Below are 18,769 nucleotides of genomic sequence, written 5' to 3'. Positions count from 1 at the left end.
GCCCCGTGATTGGCCGCCTCGAGCGCGCGCCTCCCGCGCTGATTCGCTGCACGGCCAAGCCCGCGCGCCGCCGTTCCCCGAGAGAACCGATTGGAGGGCGAGCGCAATCCCCGCCCCCCTCGCGTAGCGATTGGCTGCGCGGCATGCCAATCAGCCCGGTGGTACCGCCTCCCCAACGTGCGCATGCGCGGTGCGGGAGGGCCGGCGGAGGTGAGCGGGGGCGGCGGGGGCCGGGCAGGCCGGGCCCGGTTCGGCTCTCGGCTGCCCCGGGCCCGGGCCCGGTTCGGCTCTCGGTTTCCCCGGGGCCGGGCCCGGTTCGGCTCTCGGCTGCCCCGGGGCCGGGCCCGGTTCGGCTCTCGGTCGCCCCGGGGCCGGGCCCGGTTCGGCTCTCGGCTGCCCCGGGGCCGGGCCCGGTTCGGCTCTCGGTCGCCCCGGGGCCGGGCCCGGTTCGGCTCTCGGCTGCCCCGGGGCCGGGCCCGGTTCGGCTCTCGGCTGCCCCGGGGCCGGGCCCGGTTCGGCTCTCGGTCGCCCCGGGCCCGGGCCCGGTTCGGGGAGCCGCGCTCCGAGCCTGATCCAGCCGCAGCGCTGCGCCAGCCGGGGCGGCCGCGGCGGGGCGCAGCGCTGAGGGAAATGGAGTCAGTTCTCCGGTATCTTCTGTGTTTACTCCTGCTTTAGTCGTGTCCAACAGCAGGAATAGGATGAGAGGGATGGTGATTGTTTTTTAACCTTATCAAGAGTTTTCTGTCCTGGTTTCAGAAAGGGTTCTGTAAGTGGGTAGAGCTGGATGAAACCCGTTAAATAAAGGCTCGTTCAGGACTGGCCAGAAGTGCTGCTCGTTATTCTGCCTGTATTCTTAATTTTAAAGTGTTACTAACTTCTGTAGCAGCTGCCAATAAAAGTTTTGTTTTAATTATTTTTTAATTTCAAGAGTTATGTTCAAATTTTCTGTTTGTGGCACTTCTTCACATACTGAAGTATTTTCTTCTGGGTCAAATAAAGCATTTCAAGCATAACAGCATGTACTGTTTTAATTGCTTACCTGATACTGAAGACTGACACTTGACAGGAGTAGGAGCTGACATTCCTCATTATCCATGAGGAAAATGCACACTTCCAGGCATTCCTCTGTGCCTTTGTTAATAATCTTGTAATTCCTTGACCTGGGAAAAATCAGGTTCCCAGTGAGACTGTACAGGTCAGACTGCAAGGCTGAAATAACCTCTTTTCCCACTGCTGTTTTGGTTTTTTATGTTTAGTATTTTCCGAGTGTTGGTAGGAGTATTCTTTTATTTACTGTTTTCCAGATCCCTTTTAAAATACTTTAAGAATTGAGAACCAGAATTCTATTCAGCATGATAAATATTTGAAGGCAAATGAAACCAGTTCCGATAACCTTGAAAATAAATCTGAATATTGAAATACTGCTCAATATGTGCAGCGAAAGCAGCTCATCTTAAAACAAGGATTCTCATGATAAACTCCTCTCTCTCCCATTCCACTCCAGGTTTCGTTCCAGAGAAGCCCTGTCCTGGTTTCTGTATGAATGCTCCAGGTTTATTTAATTTTGCATTCTTACTGAGAGGGGTGCAAACACCATCATGGACACGGTGGGTTCTGAGGAAGCAGCAGCTCTCTCTGCCCAGTGTCCCCCTGCTTCAGGCAGCAAGAAAAAGGAACTCTTTGAATCTCCTGGAACTGAGTGAGGCAGATTTAGAAGAACAGTTTGTAAGAGGTGATGGCCCAGGAGGTCAAGCCACAAATAAGACAAACAACTGTGTTGTCCTGAAGCATATTCCATCTGGGATTGTAGTGAAGGTAATTGTGTTTTATTTTATTGAGTCACAGATTGCATCAGGACTTCCAAGTCTCCTTTCAGAATAAAGCATAATCACAGTGCAGGTGGCATAGAGGAAAAATATATTTATATTCATATTTATACTTATATTCATATTCATATTTATATTGTAAATAGTCTCAGCAAGAAGCAGTCTTGGCTGTCAGCAGACAAATAAACTTGGGGTCAGAGCTGTTTTTCCTGGCTTTGCCACCCAGTTACAGTTTTGTAGTTTGCAGTTAATTTAATCTTCATTGTAGCTGTCACATTCCTGTCCCTCATGTGAGTTAGAATCTCTTCCTTAGCAAGTTGATCACTCTGCTGATCCTTTTAAGAATTTCTCTTACCTGCTTCTTGTGGATTAATACCTTGAAATTAATCTTTGCTTCCTGTCACAAGGGGAAGACACAGTTAAGTTAAACTCAAGCAGCTTTCCAGGGTAAGATGGGAAGCATTAAAGTTTAATGCAAAAGCCAGTCTGATGAGTTACAGTAGCAAATAATTATTAAAATAGATCAACTGGATTTAAAAGTTGAAGCTGTTATTGGTGGGAGGATGCTCTTGGCGTGGGGAGGAGGGGATTTTCTTTACTCTAACGGTAGGAATGTATAGACTGAAAGGGAAAGCTGAAGAATAAAGAGGGTAAAGTTTCAGTAAAAATGTCCTTTGTATTTCTTCAGTGCCATCAGACAAGATCAGTGGAGAAGAACCGAAAGATTGCCAGGGAAATCCTGCAGGAAAAAGTTGACCTTTTCTACAAAGGCGAAGACAGTGATGTTTTTAAAGAGAAGAAAGCATCAGAGAAGCAAAAGCAGGAGAAAAAAAGAAGAGCAAAGGAAAACCTAGAAAGGAAAAAGCTTTTTAAAGAGATGCAACAATTGGATAAGAAATAAACATGTGAAATATTGCCTTGCCCTAGCAGGGTAAGAGAATTGTTTGCCATTAGACCCAAACAGGTTTCCAGCTAACAAATGATGCAGGGCTTCATAAGCACAGCTGAAACTCCAGTGCTGACCTGCTGTTCCTGTAAAGCTGAGGAGATAAAAGCACTCATGTACTCCTGCTTCTCCCTGCCACCATCTCATTAATCACATTCAGCAATCAGTTTTTCTGCCAGGTCCAGGAGATAAAGGAATCCTTGTTAAAGAGGAGCTATAAGCTTTCCACCGTTGTTAGCACAGACCAAAAAAAATCAATAGATTTCTTTCCTTCTGTGCAGAAGACACCTTGGGCTGCTTCCTGGGAGCTCCAGCACGTGAGAACAGCACTAAAAGGTTCTCACTTCCCATCCTTCCTCAGGCAGTGCCTTCAGTGACATAAATCCTTTACAAACTGTGACCAGGTTTGGATGCTGGTTGTGAGGGAGTGAACTGAGCTGCTGCTGGAAGAGACACCAGTCACTGGTTCAGATCCATCAGCTGAACAAACGCTCTGTCCTGCTCAGCTCGGAATAAAGTTTAACCAGCAGCTTTCCAGATCTTACCTGGAGTGGTGCTGGGCACTGGGGCACAGGGAGGGCCCTCCTGCAGGTCAGCGATGGTCACTCATGGCCCTCCAGTTTAGAGGTAAAACTGAGTCATTACAGATAAAAAAATTACCTGTGTTGGAAGCTGCCTCCCGAGGCAACAGAGTTCCGTTCATCCAAGCTGTGAATGAATTAATTAGAGTTGTTTGTTTTGTTTCTGCTGTGCTGCAGTTCAGCTTGGCCATGCTGGTACCTTCACTCATTTTGACAGTTTCCCATTTTATAGGAACAAATGCAGCTGCATTTCCTTTGTCACCATTCCTCTGAAGCCACTCCTGAAGTACATTTTTCCTGGTTTTATCCTGTTAACAATTCCAGCAGCTTAACCAGAACTTCTCTTTCATTTTTGGACAGCACCCTCACCGGCTGCCACCATGTTTTGGCCTTCAACAAAGACCCAAAGCCAGAGTATGGATTTTGAAGGCAACAGAGACTTCTAGAACTTCACCTCCTTGTCCCAGAGACCAGCTGTACCCTGTGCCATGGATGGAGTGCTCCAGCAGTCTGCAGGCCCCTTCCCTTGTCCTTTCCTAAACTCCTGCATGAAGATTAAATTTTTATCTGTTGACAGTTCTGGCTCCTGGAGTATGAATCTGACTAAAGTGACTGTACATAGTTTTAATACAAACTGTTAATGAAAATAAGCTTTATTACGTCAAGTAATAAATACATACAAAGATGCAAATAACAGTTTTAGTAATTTATCCAGAATGTTCTTTTTTCTTTTTTTCTTTTTTTTTTTTTTGTTTTTTTTTTTGCAAACTTTAAACTGAAATCTCCAGCCTTAATGTAGAAATTAGCTTTCCAGGACCTTGTTATTATTTAATAGGTTTCCCTATTTTCCATATAGCTCATGCACTTTAAGTGGACTTCAAAGCACTAACAGTCATGCAAATGTTTATGCAAAGTGAACAAAAAAAGGAAAAAAATAAGAGAAAGGGAAGGTTATTTCTAAGCAGGGTCTATGCTGTATGACAAATTGTGACTTAGCAGACTACTAGGTACAGCATGCTACTCTGCATTTATTAAAAAAAGTCCTTAGAGCTTATGTCAAACTTTGAAAGATTGACGTTTTGGGGATAAGTGAATATAGTCAAAGGAAAAAAAAAACAGAATGAGGCTGTGGCTGGATAAGAAGAGAACTGAAATATAGGAGAGAAAGAGCACTCCTCTGCATGCACTTCAGTTTCCATGTTTTAGAAACATTTTAGGGAGTTTTAACGTCGTTAGAAAATGCAAACCCTCAGTAAGTTGAAAAATCCTTGGGTTTTTTTTCCATTTTAACTGTACATTTTTGCAAGGGCAAAACAAGAACGGTAAAACATTCAAAATAAAGGAGTTTGTCTGAATGTTTCAAGAGTCAAAAAGAATAAGTGTTACTTTTTCTTCATGAGGAGTTGAGAACCTTGCAGCTGAACCACTGGGCTAGGATCTCGCATTTCGTTCCGTCTCGGCCAGGCATTCCCGAACTAATCCTCTAGCATGGATAATGCCTGCAAAAGAGTTGGACATGTTTTAAATCATCCCATTCAGGCCACACTTGCAGTGACAGTCCACAGAAAGGTTTATGTATTTCTGTCCCCAGTTGCCAAGGCTACCACAGAAGGCCTCAGCAAAGGGGGACAGCCCTCGCTCCCCAAACATCCGCTGCCACTAAACAAAGTCTGCCTTCCCAAACTTGCATTATAAACTGAAAAGGGACTAAACCAGGAGTCAGAACACAGGAAAATTTGTAAGTCTGCAGTGGCAGGTAGATCTTAATATGCAATGTGGGCCTCCTTAAAATACAAGATTTAAGGGGGGAAAAAAACTTACCTACCAGTGAGTTATTTTGCTAGTGGAGTGAAACAAATTACAAAATTACCTGGAGAGTCATTTTAGCAAGATCTTAATGCCTTGGGATAGTTCTCCTCTGGTAGAATGCATCAAAAGCCAAGCCATCACAATACTGTTCAAAGACAAATTGTGTCTCATGTAAAAATAAGAGATTTCTTTTCTTTTTTATGGTGTGTGCAGAAAGTAACCTCCTAACGCTGGCTCAGCTCCCAGTGTAAATCATCACCACTTTACACGCTGCCGTGTCTGCTCTCGTCTGATAGACATAATGTGGAATTTTCCACTACAAGTCCTGTTGCCTTGAGTTCCAGCAATCTGGACCTTGGTTCATAATCCTGGAACTAAATATAGATTCATGCTCACAGAGCTACTGAAAGAACAGAGCTTGAGATAGATGTTAAAATGAGAGGTGGACAGATTTTTCTATGACAAAGGTTTATATTTTGCTGACTAGGCAAGACAGAAGGTGATTTCTCTGCTCATCATGCTCCTTAACAAGGTAGAGAAAGGGCAGTAAGGCAATAGATGGGGGTTAATCTCTAGAGATAATGGCTTCTGTTTCTAGAAGGCTGCTAGCCCAGATCACAGCAGCAGCCTACTGACCTGGGAGGACTTGATGAGCGCAAGACTTTGCAGAGGGTTAAACTGCCTCAGAGGAGGAAAGCTGCAGCTGTGGGATGCAGAAGCATGAACTCAAAGCAGCGTGTTAGACCTGGATCTGGTGGCAGGATGCCCAGTCCATGCAGCAGAACTACTCTGAATAATGTAGAACACTGGGAATTTGGCCAGTTTTAGAGGTCAGTAGCAGAGCTGGGCACAGGGACTTTATTCAGGGATAACCTCCATGGCCATGGAGGCAGCACTCACGTGTCACTCTCAATCACTTGTGCTCTCACACTTGCACATGCTCCTTCAGCCACCAGGCTCCCAAAATGGAAAGAGAGGTAGCTTTGTGACCAAAAGATGGCAGCAAAAAGTATTTATTCAGGATTTTGTGCAACACTGGCAAGTCACAGTGGCAGCACTGTATCTTAAACATACCTTGTTGCAAGAGGCAGCAAAGCAACTTTTTCCTCCCTGAGCTAAACCATCCAGTCCAGAGAACATCTGCATCTCTCTCAGTCTCTCTCAAGCTGTCCCCATTAGCCTGTTGCCATTCATGATCTATTAACACTGACTCAAGCAATGCAATAAAGAGAGACTCCGGCAACATTGATTTTAGCTGGGCCAGATTCCACTTACCACTCATCAGCAGGCTTTATTGCATCCTTTCCCAGAACAGCTACTAGTCATTTTATTGCATGTCATGGCAGATATATTACTCTTCCATAATGCTTGAGCCTTAAATACAGCTTTGTAGTCTGGGGTAAGTGTAAGGGGGATTTGCAAGGTGCTGAACTTAGTCTGTTACAATAACATTCCCATTCCGGGGTGAATGCATGAGCCAATCTCATCACAAGGAGCACAGGAAAGGAGGAAAAAGTAAGCATGTCATGCTAGAGAAGAAGAGAACTGCCAGTAGAACTGTTGTCTGTGGCCTTTCAGGGTCATTTCAGGAGCTGGAGCAGTGGAATGTCCCACTGCTCCTTCAGAAATATCCCTGCACGTCCCCTGCAGAGGACAATGTCAGGCTGATGTCAGCAGTGGGACTTGCAGGGGTTTCTTTTACACTGCAAGGAAAGGGCTTTATTACCCCTTCTAGCTGACAAAGCAAAGCTGGAGACACTCATCAGCCAGCCCTAAAAGCTGCTCTGTCCCTTTCTAGTGGACTTTTAATGACATGCACTTGACAGGAGGTAACAGAGCCTAAGCAGCCCCACTCTCCTCTGCAGAGTTCTGTTCAAGTTTGACATCTCAGCCTGAACAGCCTTCCCTAACACCTTTTTGGGTTGTTTTTTTTTTTGGTTTTTTTTTTTTTTTTTGTTTTTGTTTTTTGTTTTTTTTTTTTTTTTTTTTTGTAGCTCTTTTCTCCACCAGCCTCAGTGAGAACTAAAACCGTGTTGTATTTCTTTAGTCAAAGTGCACTTCAGTGAAGATTCCTGGGCCAAGTAGAGGGGTGATGTATATGAGATGCAAACAATGCTTGGCTTTGGAGTTTGGGGAGTGGGGAGAAAAGGGAATTGAAAGGGCAAGAAAATCACCAGGAGCCTGAAAGAATGTATCCATGAAAGGTTGTACAATAAGAATTATTTTTATTTGAATTATGAACTGAAACTCCCCCTATGCACATGAGACACGTTTTGTCACTGTTTATCTATCAAGTACTGCTCAGATAGAGCATCCCAAGGTTTCAGTTGCTGGTTAATACTCCCACTTTCAGGAGGAGCTCAAGTTGTTTCTTTTCAAAAGAAACAGTTGTCATTAAGTGTATACAAGTAGTCAGTGCACAAAGTGGATGGGAAACGATTTTTTTTTAAATAAGTTTTAAAGTTACCTCTTTTTAGCCTCTCCATCGCACTTTTACTCCCAGCATATGTAGGTCTAATCTCTTTTCCTAATTCTTCTATGATAGCTAGAAGTTCTGCATATTTGCTCTGTGGTACTTGACTGCTGCTGGTGCCCTGTAGTTGAAAGTAGATTAATCTCAGTCAAATACTGTGAAACCAAAACAATTACAAGAAACAGCAAACAGAAGTTTATGGAAGACCAGAGATAGCCCTGTAAATCACTTTTCACAAGAACAAAATTTCAGGATTATTATATAAACATGATTTTTTTTTTAATTGCTGCTACAGTTGGACACAATGCTACGTGCCCTTCAAAAACTGGGATCAACTGTGAGGATGCAGCTGCAAGCCTTGGACTTTGGGTGAAGCAAAGTTAAAACAGTCCTGCAAAACCAGAAAACCTCAAACTGCTTATTTAACCCTGTACCTGGTTTTTCAGTGTTACAGTGTATATTTTATGGAGAAGTTCACCAGGCAGGGAGACTCAGAAGATAAAACTGAATAGAAATATTGGGCTTTTAACAAATAACTTTAAAATATGTAAGTGCCCTTACAGAACATGATTCAAGACATTTCTCTGACTCAGACAGGACAGGACTAGCAGTTAATTAGGAACCAACCTCACTCAGCACTCAGCTTAGCCTAATTTGATCCCCAGACATGTGCGAGGAAGCAGTCTGCCATTTGGGTTTGATTTCAGACCTTGGTGGGAGGGAGAAACACCTCAGATTACAGGCCACAATCCCTGCTTCTATGCAAATGTAGGGTCAGTGATCTGATTAAAGGAAAAGAAGCAGAGCTGTACCTGCATCCCTTGTGTATAGCCTAGGGATGGGGGGCCGTAGTCGTTTATGAGCTGTCTGTATTGTGCCGATGTTGCCATACTTGTGGAGGGAGAGTGGACACCCCCAGCTGCAGAGAGAAAAGAGAGAAAAAAAACCCTGTTATTACCTAAAGATTAATTAGTCTGTTACATTGGGAGACATTTTAATCACTTGTTCCTAAAGCTGTGACCTCTCACCTTTGTCTAAGATCACTAATGACATTTCTGAGCATCACTGTTAGGAAGAGAATGGCTGAATTAATGCTTCTCTCATGTTTGATGAACACTTGGAAATAGCACAGCCTGCAGCATTACCAGTGCAAATTGTTTGCCTAAAAGTGAAGCAGAGTGTAGCATGACAGGTTGTTCTGCCTAGACAAACTGTAAGTATCAAGGAGCCCTATTTTTGCATATATACATTCCACACAGATGAGTCTAATGTGCCGTGCTATTTTTACTTTTTCAGTGCAAGTTATCTGAAAGTAATTTTGCAACTCAAAGTGTCATCACATGGTCAAAGCAAGTTACCCTCAGTACTATTTTCAGCCAATGCCAAAACTATTCCTAGGGCACAGTCAGTTGAGGTATATCAGATCTGCTGCTCATTGTGTGACATGGGAGGCGAGGAGTGCTACCATTATTCCTCTTTGTGTGATATCAAACATTTTTAGCTAGTCAAATTGTGCTGTATAAGTAGATCAAAGGGAAAATAGCATCACTTTGTGTTATGGTTACTTTTTCTAAAGTTATAAAAGATTATATTCACATCTAATGAGTTTTGAGTCAGTTACGAGCTCCAGAAACAGACTCTAATGTCATCACTGACAAACTGCTCCAGAAATGAGCAATCAAAATGCTTTCTCCCCCTTGCCCCACAATGGTAAGAATTTAGATTTGAGAAACAACAATTCGATTTTTTTTAAGGGGCTTAATTATACTGCCCACTTCACAAGTGTGCTAAAAACCTGCTGGTTATGCACTTGGGAGCAAGGGAGCATTACACCACTGAACTTCTTCACTCAAGTGCCCTTGCATCCATGGATGCCGCTGCCTTTGCCTGTAGGCACAGACACAGACTGCCTGCTGTCTGGAAATATCTCCCCCCTTACAAACTCCTTTGCTGAAAATTCCCAACTGTCTTTCATATGAGAAACAGATCTCATTTACCAGCCTTCATTTAAACCTAAATTAAACTGATGCTATAAGTCACTGGGGCTCAGAACTATGTAAATCTCTAGCTTTGTTTTAAAGTTGCAAATTACTTCATTCCTATTTTCCCCTCTACAAAAAGAAAGGGCCAGCAGTTACTCTGTAAAAAGCTCTGCTGAACATAGTGGAACAGACTCTTGTCCTCAGATGGGAAGTCTCTTTCCACTTCAAAATTATCACAGGATAACATTCATCAAGAGAAGAGACCATGTTCTTAATTTTCACTAGTTAACCAGATGTGAAATCCCAAAAGGGCAAATTGGGCTGGTCACTAGGTCACCTTAAAAAAAGCACGGTTTCTCTTTGTCTTTAACAAAGCTGCTAAAGTTTATGTCATTACAACCTGCAGTTTCATCACTGAGGTTTTTGCTTAAGCATACTAACATCCCCCCAAAAAAACAACACACCCATAGGGCACTGTAGGAACAGCACAGTTGTCAGCTATTCTCTCAATTAGTTCTTCACATTATCAGCTCAAAATACACACACAAGTGCAAGATTTCTCCATGTGAAACTCAGTACTTCAAATCTAGATGACTGAATTTCAACAATTACTAAACATGACACAACAGCAAACCACATCTTTTTTCCAAGCACTTCAAAATGCTTCAAAAACATTAATGAGCCCCTTGTGCTGCAAGGTAAGAAGGTTTAATTACCTCAATTAAGCAGAGAAAGGCTTAAGTGATTTTTCCTCATGTACAATAAAACAAAAGACCCATCCTGCAAAGACTTGTCTCTGAACAACTGTTGTTGCAAGCAGTCACATCCAAGAGCTGGGAGCTCCAAACTGGATGGGAATAAGGCAGGGATTCCCATGACCAGGCTCGAGAATCCTGCTCTACCCACTGAGCAAAACTGAGCTGCAGCCCATCCGAAACCTAGAGCAACTTATTGATCCCATACGGGTTGATGAAAACATATTGGTTAGGGATATCAGGAGATGGTGGACTCTGGAACAGGCTCCCCAAGGAATAGGTCACAGCACTAAGCCTGGGTTTGGGAAGCGTTTGGATAATGCTCTCAGGCACATGCTGTGAGTCTCAGGGTGTCCTGGGTGTTGGACACGATGGCTCTGATGGGTCACTTCCAACTCAGCATATTCTGTGATATATCACAGCACAGACAATTTAGTGACTGTTTCACATTCTCTTGATTTAAGCAATGACCTGCACTTGGTCTGCAGGAGATAACACCGCAGGGTGTACGTCTAGATAGGAGAGACAAACTCTCCAGCACAAAGCAGAAAGTTGGATCCGCATCCGCCGACCAAGAAAAGTTTCAGAGGCGTGGAAGCAGCACGGGAGCTTGAGCCCAGCTGCGACTCGGCAGCTCCGAGGGACACAAGCGAGCAGGGAGCGGGGGAGGCGGCGCCGAGGCGGGCGGGATGCGCGGAGCAGCGCGGCCGGGGCGCTGCAGAGCCGCGCTGCAGACACTAGAGGCCATCGCTGAGTGCGCCGGGCCCTGCCAAGTGACAGAGCGTGGTAACCATGGTGAGTTTACCCGTTTCTTTGCAGTCTGCATCAAAAATGTAATAAGACATAATGCCATGCGCCGACCACTTTATCAGCAGCAGCAGCAGGCCCGGAGAACAAAGGAAAGGATTTGGCTTGGCCGCGGTACCAGCCTCCATACATCCATGTCAGAAGTTGTGCCAGTCAAACTCAGCTGGAGGGGGGGAAAAAAAGAAAAATCCTTGGTTTCACCTCAATTTTAAAAGATGCGATCATGAAAATGAAATTAATTGGGGGAGGGGGGGTATTAGTATCTCACAGGGCAACAAGCTTTTTGACCTATCACTTTGTATGTTAATCTCAGGGAGAAGCCCTGGGTTTCGGATGACTATTACTCAATTAACCCAAAATTCGTCTGCATGTCTGAACAGTCTGTGTATCTCGGATTAAAAAAAAAAAATCACCAGATATTGCTATTATAGTTAGAAATTAGGCCAGGAAGTCTCACAGTCAATACCCAGTCAAAAATCGGTGTGATGATTAGGTATTCACTAGAGAGAAAAAAGGAGGGGGGATCTAAATTGAGGCTTGCTCTCTCCAACGTTAAAATGACAATGGAGACAGTTAAGAACTGACAGGATCGAAAAGGGAGTATGCTTGGTACTGAATTTCAGTGGCACCCTCTATCACATCCCAAATTGTCTTAGTGCTTGCTGTTGTTTAAAACCCAAATTAATAAACACACTTTCCTCCCTTCCTTTCTCAATTAAACGTACACAAAACCTTGTAGATCCCCACTTATTCTAGTGCAAACAATGTCTTTTATTTCTGTATTCCAGCAGAAGACTGCCACAAGCATTTTTCCCCACAAAAATATAGTGATTTCATTGTTAATTAATATTAATCTTTATTAATTTGCGGGGGCGGGGGGGGGTTCAGCAAACAGAAATGAGATTTTGGTATCAAAATCTCTTCCTTCCAGCAGCCTCTCAGCCCAAATTAACACCCTGAGAGACAAAGGATCTCAAATCAATCTTTGTTTGCCTAAACTCTTGCTGACCGGGAACATTTTCATTAATTCCTGATAGGTTTGTAGGGATCCCTTCAGCTCCAAGCCTGAGCAATGATGACCAATTTTCTGCTTCAAGTTTTAATTCTTAATTCTATTACTGCTGCTTGCTGGAAAAATAACAGGGAAGGCAGCTTGCTGAGCACCCTGAAGGAAGCAGCAGGAGCAGGAACACTTGGGTACACTCACCTGATCCACTTTGGCAGATGCCAAGGCATCTACACAGCTCAGCTACCCCCTGTTCCACAGGCAGCAAAGGAAAACCAGGAACAGTCACACAACTCACCGAGTTACTCATGTAGGAGTGACTTAGACAAGCCAAGGGCCAAATCCACTGGATGTGTGTTTTCCAATCCCACTGGATGTGTGCTTCCCAATCCCACTGGATGTGTGTTTCTCTTCTGCCCTGTACTTTGTAAGGTCCTATAAAACCACGTTTTACAGACTCTTTCCACAGATGAACACGGGAGCATGCAAGAGGAGATACCTGTAGCCTGGACTTTATCCAAGGTACGTGGTGCAGTCTGTGGAATCCCAACAGTTCTCCCTCCGTTTCACAGACCCTTCAAGATGAGGCTGCTTGAAGCATCAAGGCTGTTGCCATTTCAGTGGCTCATGGTCACCACCTCTCCAGAGCCCAGTGCTGGAGGTTATGGTCTCTGCCACACCCTGTGGGACCTCCTCACGGAGTCCTGACCATATGGGGTACCAGACTGAAATGAGGGTGGTACCGAAAGGATATAAAATCTTCTGTCCTAAACTAGGCAACTTTGCAAGAAAACACACGAGAAATGCTCCTGAAGCTGCTTTGCCAACACTCACCATGAGGCATCCTCGAGCACCAGGGGAGAGGTAACAGCTTCACCCAGCACAGCTATTTCTGCAGCGAGTAGCTGAACACAGCTGTAGTGTTTTGGCTGACTACAAGAATATTTTATTCCTTAACCCTCTACACACTTTGGTTTGAGTTCAATAAGAACTCCTTGCCATCCATGGGACACCACATGCATGTCTACACAAGTAGATCCACGGCACAGCCAAGCCACACACTGAATTCTAACAGCAGTTGCCAACCCAGAGCTCAAACAGAGCCCCCACTCCCCCCAAACTGCCCATAATTTTTTAAAATTTAAAATAATGGACCCTGTTCTCATTTGCACAAACCATTCCTTATAGCACTGGCTGTGAAAATTGTATTTTCACCCACTATTTCTCCCTTGAACAGCCCTTGTGGAAGGAACAGACCTTTCTTTGAATAAAACTATTTCCTTTTAAAAAAACGCAGTGCACAGACACATAAATATGTTCTCAAGAACTAGGACATTCTTTATCGTAACAGCCAGAGGCCTTGCTCTTTTGATCTGTCACACTCTGGGCCTTTCCTCTAGTACTCTTGTGCTATTTAATCTTTCCATGTGGATAACGGTCATGGTTTATGTCTCCTCTTCCTGCCCTCCTGTCTTTTTCTTTATCAGAAAAACTAAAGCCAGTCCCTTGACTCCCCACCATTCTTCTTTTCTTGCTTAAGCTATTCCTACACTAGCAAGTTATTTGGCACCACAAGGAACAGATCAAGAGATTAAAGCATTTGGTATGTGTACACCACATGTAGCTGGCCTGAGGGGGTATGACTTAAGGTTAGATTTTAGTCTGGTCTCCCAGACTAGGGGAGTATGGTTCAAAGCTGTGCCATCTTTGGTTTGGATCCTTGTGTTCCCATTGTAAGGGATGGAGCATCTGTGTTGCACAACTGGAGAGGAGCTTTTGGGCCACTTTTTTTTTTTTCCAGCAGGAATCCAGTTAGCATGAACCCAAACCACTCTGCAGCAAAACCAAGGTGTTGGGTGGGGACCATGGAGATTCGCTGACTGTGAAAACCACACCGTGAAAACTGCTCTCAAGCAAAACACTCAGGCAGGCAAAGCCAAAAATGCCCATTTTCTAAATGCCCAAACAAGTCCACTTGAAAATTGCTAATTCTAAAACATGTCTAGAGAGTTTCTTTTTGCATCGTACTTAACTTCACATGGACTTCAAGAGATCAGGGATCCCGCAAATTTCAGTCTGAATTGGAGAGGGGAGCATATTTCCTAGAAATTATCCCCCCTGCTAAGGCACAAACACTTTGCTCTCTGTTCTGCCTACAAAGAGTATTCTTTTCAGTACTCCCACTCCAAAAACAACCTCTCAATATGGTCAACAATATCAAACAGAAGCTGTCTCTGTAAAGGGCGACAAGCAAGCCATGTGCTCGAGCAAGTCTGCACTGCAGTGCTGAGAACATAAGGGCCGGCCTCGTGTGCTGGTATCGTTTCTCAGGGCTCAATGGAACTGGTCTCTCCAGCTGCCAGCTACAGCCCCACGCAGGGAAATGGTTTTCATTTCACCTCCCAGTGAGAATTTGCACTTTTCACAAGAAACTTGTGGTTGCTGCGAGGTGTGGCAGGTGCACTGAGAGTCCTCAGCTACAGCAGCACTTATTGTACAGGCCACCACTTGTTCACGTGGAGCCAAGACACAGCTCCTTCCCTTGTCACTGTCAGCTGGTATTGGTGTTTCCAGACCCTACAGATGACAGTTTTTAAGCCTTGTTACGTGAACAGGACTTCGTCTCAAAACCTGACATTTCTGCAAGAATGAGAATGAAAGTAAAGGAAAATCCCAAGCTGTTTCTGCTAGCTTCTGTATCTTGAAACATATTTTCTCTGACCTGTGCTTAGTCTAAACAAAATAGGAATGCTGGTGAATATCCACTGAGCCAGAAAACACATGGAAACATGGTGAAAAACAAACTACAGACCCATTCACGGCTGGTGTAAGTGTCAAGCTCGGCTTAAGTCAATGGAGATGCTCTACTTCACCTCGGCTCAGCAGCTGGTCCCTCACTGAGACATAGTCAAACAAGATGAAACACAAGACAGATGAGGAGGAAACAGTACTTCCCAGGAATCAGTAGGATGAGCAAGAGAAGACAAACAAATCAAAACAAGGTTGTTAGAAAAGGTAACCGAGGTTCCCCTGGGACACTGCAGGGTCAGGTGAGGCTGGGAAGGTAGAGCCACTGCAGGTCCCTAATAGAGCTCATTTACAGCCCAGGCAGAGAAGGTGCTTGTGCAGGAGATTAAATGGGGCTCCCCAAGCACAGGCAGCTTGGAATTGAAAGCCTGGGCTACTACATGCAGTAACCCAATTCCCTAAGCACAGGCACTCACAGGAAGGTGACTTTGGACAAAATTTGGGCAAAACACTGCAAGCCTGATTGCAGCCACCCTGGGCCAAGTGTCAGAGCTGACCTGGGCAACAGGGAAGAGAAACAGGCACTGAATTCTGCTGTGACAACACATTCTCCTTCCCTCAGCCTGGTGTAAGGCAGAGGAGTCAGCACCCAGATGCTTCCAGCATCCTGAGTCACTTGTGGAGCAGCTGCATTTTCCTCACCCACAGTCATCCCCAGATCTGCCGACAACCCACGGAGGTTTCCTCCCTGTATTTCCTCCCCCACATCCAGCTCCTCTCCCTCTGGACTTCAGTCCAGCACTGGATTTCCAAAACATGCTCCCATGCAAGAACAGAGCCCAGGCACCCACCAACCACAACTGCTTCATCTCACTGATGTGCAGTTTAAGTATAATTTTGCAGAGTGGCTACTCTCAGCCTCAACTTGAGAGGAGTTTGCTCTGCAGCAAGGACACGGCTCCAAGAGCTGAGTCGACACTGCCTTCCCAAATACTCCTGCACCAGAAGCCCTGCACTGCAGGGAAGCAGCATTACCTCCCAGAGGAAAATCCCTGTGAGATCCACAGCTGCCCAGAGCCCTCCGTCGGCCGAGACCAAAATATTCAGCATTCATATAGAGAGGTTTCTGCAGGGCTGATTTCAGGCCAAAAGGGACAGATTTCCTGTTTTCCTCTCCTCTGCAGGACGGTGGGGGGTGGGGGGGGTGGGGGTCCTTCACCCCAGTTTTGGAAGCAAACCTAGGATTTATCCTCCTGGCTGGGGGGCATTTAATTTAGGCACAATAGAGAAGCAATCTCCTCCAAATCAGAATTAAGCTCCAGAAAGGAGGGGGCCATTTGCAGTCATATCACTCTGAATGCGATATGTGCAACTGCAAGGACTGCTTTGTCTAAGTCCCTTGGCCTTAGGCCACGGTGCTGGCAATACCACTAGCTAGAGGAAGAGCTGGTGCGTGAGGATAATGGCAGAAGACAGGGAGGGAAGAGAGAGCCCATTTTGGATTCAGAGGAGGATGTTCTTTCATTGAAAAGATTCTGGGGGTGTTGAGGATGATCCGAACTCAGAAGAGAGGACAACTTAGACAAGAATAGTTCCAGCATGACAGCAAACTGCTGCTAACTTGCCGATACAAGGGGAAAAGGAGGGTGGGAGAGAAGGGGAAGATAAAACTGCATGAAAGAATCCAAAGCCCTGATCGCAGCCGGAGCGTTGGAAAGCACAGACACGGCAGCGAGAGGGCTGGAGACAGAAACTTCACCGCTCGGCTCGCATTGTGCGCGGCATGTCTGAGCCGGGATTCTGCAGTCCCTGCTCGCAGAGCAGCCAGACTCGGATCCCCTCCACTGCATGACCTAATCCCCACCCCTCACCCACCATCGCAAAATACCACCTTTGTTTTCCCTGCAATTTTACGGCTGTTCCGGAGAGCAAGGCACAGGTTCTCGTGGGAGCCGGCAGGAGAACGGTTTCCCTTGCTGGGCTTTGCTTTGTTTCTTTTTTAAATTTTTTTCCCCCCTCCGGTGACACTTCTGCTTTTTGTCAGAAATCCTCGGCACATCCCCTGCTCCCTGACCCTTCCGTAGAGCAGCACTCGAGCCCCACGGTGCTCCCCACACACGACCCCGGCTCCCCGAGCCTTTGCACCCTCGCAGCCCCACCGAGCTCAGCTCCATGCAGGATCGAGGTGGCACAGCCACCTCGGCTCATCCACCAGCTGGTGACGAGCCCTTGCAGTAAAATACGATTGCCGCTCTCCTGGTAGCTAGAATAGAGATGCATCCCGGAGATCCCTTTGGCTCCTCAGCTTCCCAGGATCACAACCACTAACGGTGCTGTAAAAATCACCCAGGCACATTTCCCTCCCTCCTAAACCCAACTCCAAAACTTTTTCTCAGGGAAAAAAAAAGAAAATCAGCCTGATTTGTGGCTGTGTGATGCCAGTCCTGCAGGCTGGGCTGCGGGCATGGGAGACGAATACGATTTTTTTAAGTCAGAACCAACTTCTCCATTTTGGTGCGGTTTAATCGGAGCCGACGAGCACAGATTAGCGAGATCCCCTCCAAATATCCCACAGCGAAGCAATTGCTGCTGCGGCTTTGTTCAGGCTGCACCGATTCGCACACCCGATGTACAGCAGCACCACAGCACCGGCAAAAACCCGCCGGCTGATGCCTTCGGAAATCGGGAAGAGAAAAACGGGGGACGTAGTTTAAAAAAGAAGAAGAAGGAAAAAAAAAAAGGCAGAAAGTTAACGCTGTCAAGGAAACTTTTTAAAGAGGAAAGTTGGAAGGACTCCTGTACAAATCCAAGGACGAGGAGTGATTTTTAAAGAGTAGTTTTTTAAGAAATAGTGCAATCCCCTGTGTGCCCCCCCATCTCCAAAAAGTCTCCAGCGAGCGGAGAGGGCTCCTCCGCTCGGGATGCGGGGGAGACTCCGACGGGGGAGCGCTGACCGAGGGTCGCCCCGAGGCGCCGGCCGCGCCTCCGCTGGCGGAGGTCCGGGCCCCGGAGCTCCCCTCCGGCCCGCGGAGCGCGGCCCGGGGCGGCCCCGCCGCCGGAGGAGGCGTGAGGCGAGGCGAGGCGCGGGGCGAGCGGCCGCACTTGCGGCGTCCCGCCAGCAGCGGTCCTCGCTGAGGCGCCGCCGGAATATTCCTGATCCAGATCAATCAGCCGCCCCGGGGAGCCGAGCATGGAGGAAACCCGGCGGCCGGAGCCCCGGAGCGGCGGCGGCGGCGGCGGCGCGGGGCCGGGCGGGCGCGGTGCCCGGCGCGGGGGCGGCGCGGAGCGGGGCTGGCGGCGCCGGCCGGCGGGCGGGCGGGCGCGGGTAATGGCGGCGCGGAGCCGCTGCCCCGCCATACCGGACTGGGCACAAACTCGAGTCCGGGGCTTCCCCCAGGTGCCGGTGCGGCACCCGCCGCTCGCCTCCCAAACTTGCCACCCAGTTGCCGCCGCGGACTTACCCGGGTTGAGGGGAGTCCCGGGGATGTGGGCGTTCAAGTTGGGCTTGTAAGACATTCCCAGAGACATGGCCAGCGGGAGGAGGAGAAGCGTCCTGAAATTCAGCGAAGCGTCTCCGTGTCTCCCAGACACTTTGGGTTGTTTACAGCAGTAGCAGCACCGGCAAATATGGCCGTCAGTTATATTGACACCCACAATGCAATATATCATCCATACATCATGAGGAGACGCGGATCCAAAAACTTTGGGGGAGAGCCGGCAGCCACCCGCCGCGGCCGCCCGGCGCCCCGCGCACGGCGGCGCGGAGGGCGGGGGCGCGGCGGGCGGGGGCGCGGCGGGGGTGCGCGGCCATCCCCTCACAGACAATGGAGCTCCCC

At 46.8% G+C, this 18,769-nt stretch overlaps 2 protein-coding genes across 6 annotated transcripts; one reads left to right on the top strand and one right to left on the bottom strand.

Annotated features, from left to right (window-relative positions):
* Positions 1-10: 10 nt before the first annotated feature.
* Positions 11-4,474, top strand: MTRFR (mitochondrial translation release factor in rescue). Of its 2 annotated transcripts, none has more exons than XM_068208403.1 (4): positions 11-210; positions 1,505-1,815; positions 2,515-2,757; positions 3,714-4,474. In XM_068208403.1, the coding sequence occupies exons 1-3, from the start codon at positions 144-146 to the stop codon at positions 2,725-2,727; spliced, it is 591 nt and encodes a 196-aa protein (XP_068064504.1). In that variant the 5' UTR covers positions 11-143; the 3' UTR covers positions 2,728-2,757; positions 3,714-4,474. The 2 variants fall into 2 exon arrangements, with proteins under 2 accessions (XP_068064504.1, XP_068064505.1); XM_068208404.1 differs by having other exon boundaries at positions 3,586-4,474.
* On the bottom strand, positions 3,991-18,743 carry CDK2AP1 (cyclin dependent kinase 2 associated protein 1). Of its 4 annotated transcripts, none has more exons than XM_068208405.1 (4): positions 18,395-18,743; positions 8,448-8,554; positions 7,630-7,756; positions 3,991-4,852 (listed from the first exon to the last, which is right to left on the bottom strand). In XM_068208405.1, the coding sequence occupies exons 1-4, from the start codon at positions 18,600-18,602 to the stop codon at positions 4,785-4,787; spliced, it is 510 nt and encodes a 169-aa protein (XP_068064506.1). In that variant the 5' UTR covers positions 18,603-18,743; the 3' UTR covers positions 3,991-4,784. The 4 variants fall into 4 exon arrangements, with proteins under 4 accessions (XP_068064506.1, XP_068064508.1, XP_068064507.1 ...); XM_068208407.1 differs by lacking the exon at positions 18,395-18,743 and adding an exon at positions 16,825-16,945; XM_068208406.1 differs by lacking the exon at positions 18,395-18,743 and adding an exon at positions 15,969-16,106.
* Between the last annotated feature and the right edge of the window lie 26 nt (positions 18,744-18,769).

This window comes from Anomalospiza imberbis, chromosome 18, assembly GCF_031753505.1.
Source record: "Anomalospiza imberbis isolate Cuckoo-Finch-1a 21T00152 chromosome 18, ASM3175350v1, whole genome shotgun sequence".
NCBI classification, from domain to species: Eukaryota; Metazoa; Chordata; class Aves; order Passeriformes; family Viduidae; genus Anomalospiza; species Anomalospiza imberbis.
This window is presented reverse-complemented; position numbering and strand designations above follow the sequence as displayed.

Coding starts and splice junctions, on each gene's coding strand:
- CDK2AP1 (XM_068208405.1), bottom strand. CDS start 18,602: ATGATATATTGCATTGTGGGTGTCAATATAACTGACGGCCATATTTGC. Junction 8,555..18,394: donor CGGGACTCCCCTCAACCCGG/GTAAGTCCGCGG, acceptor TTCTCTCTGCAG/CTGGGGGTGTCCACTCTCCC. Junction 4,853..7,629: donor GATGGAGAGGCTAAAAAGAG/GTAACTTTAAAA, acceptor ACTCTTTTGCAG/GCATTATCCATGCTAGAGGA.
- MTRFR (XM_068208403.1), top strand. CDS start 144: ATGCCAATCAGCCCGGTGGTACCGCCTCCCCAACGTGCGCATGCGCGG. Junction 211..1,504: donor GTGCGGGAGGGCCGGCGGAG/GTGAGCGGGGGC, acceptor ATTCCACTCCAG/GTTTCGTTCCAGAGAAGCCC. Junction 1,816..2,514: donor CATCTGGGATTGTAGTGAAG/GTAATTGTGTTT, acceptor GTATTTCTTCAG/TGCCATCAGACAAGATCAGT.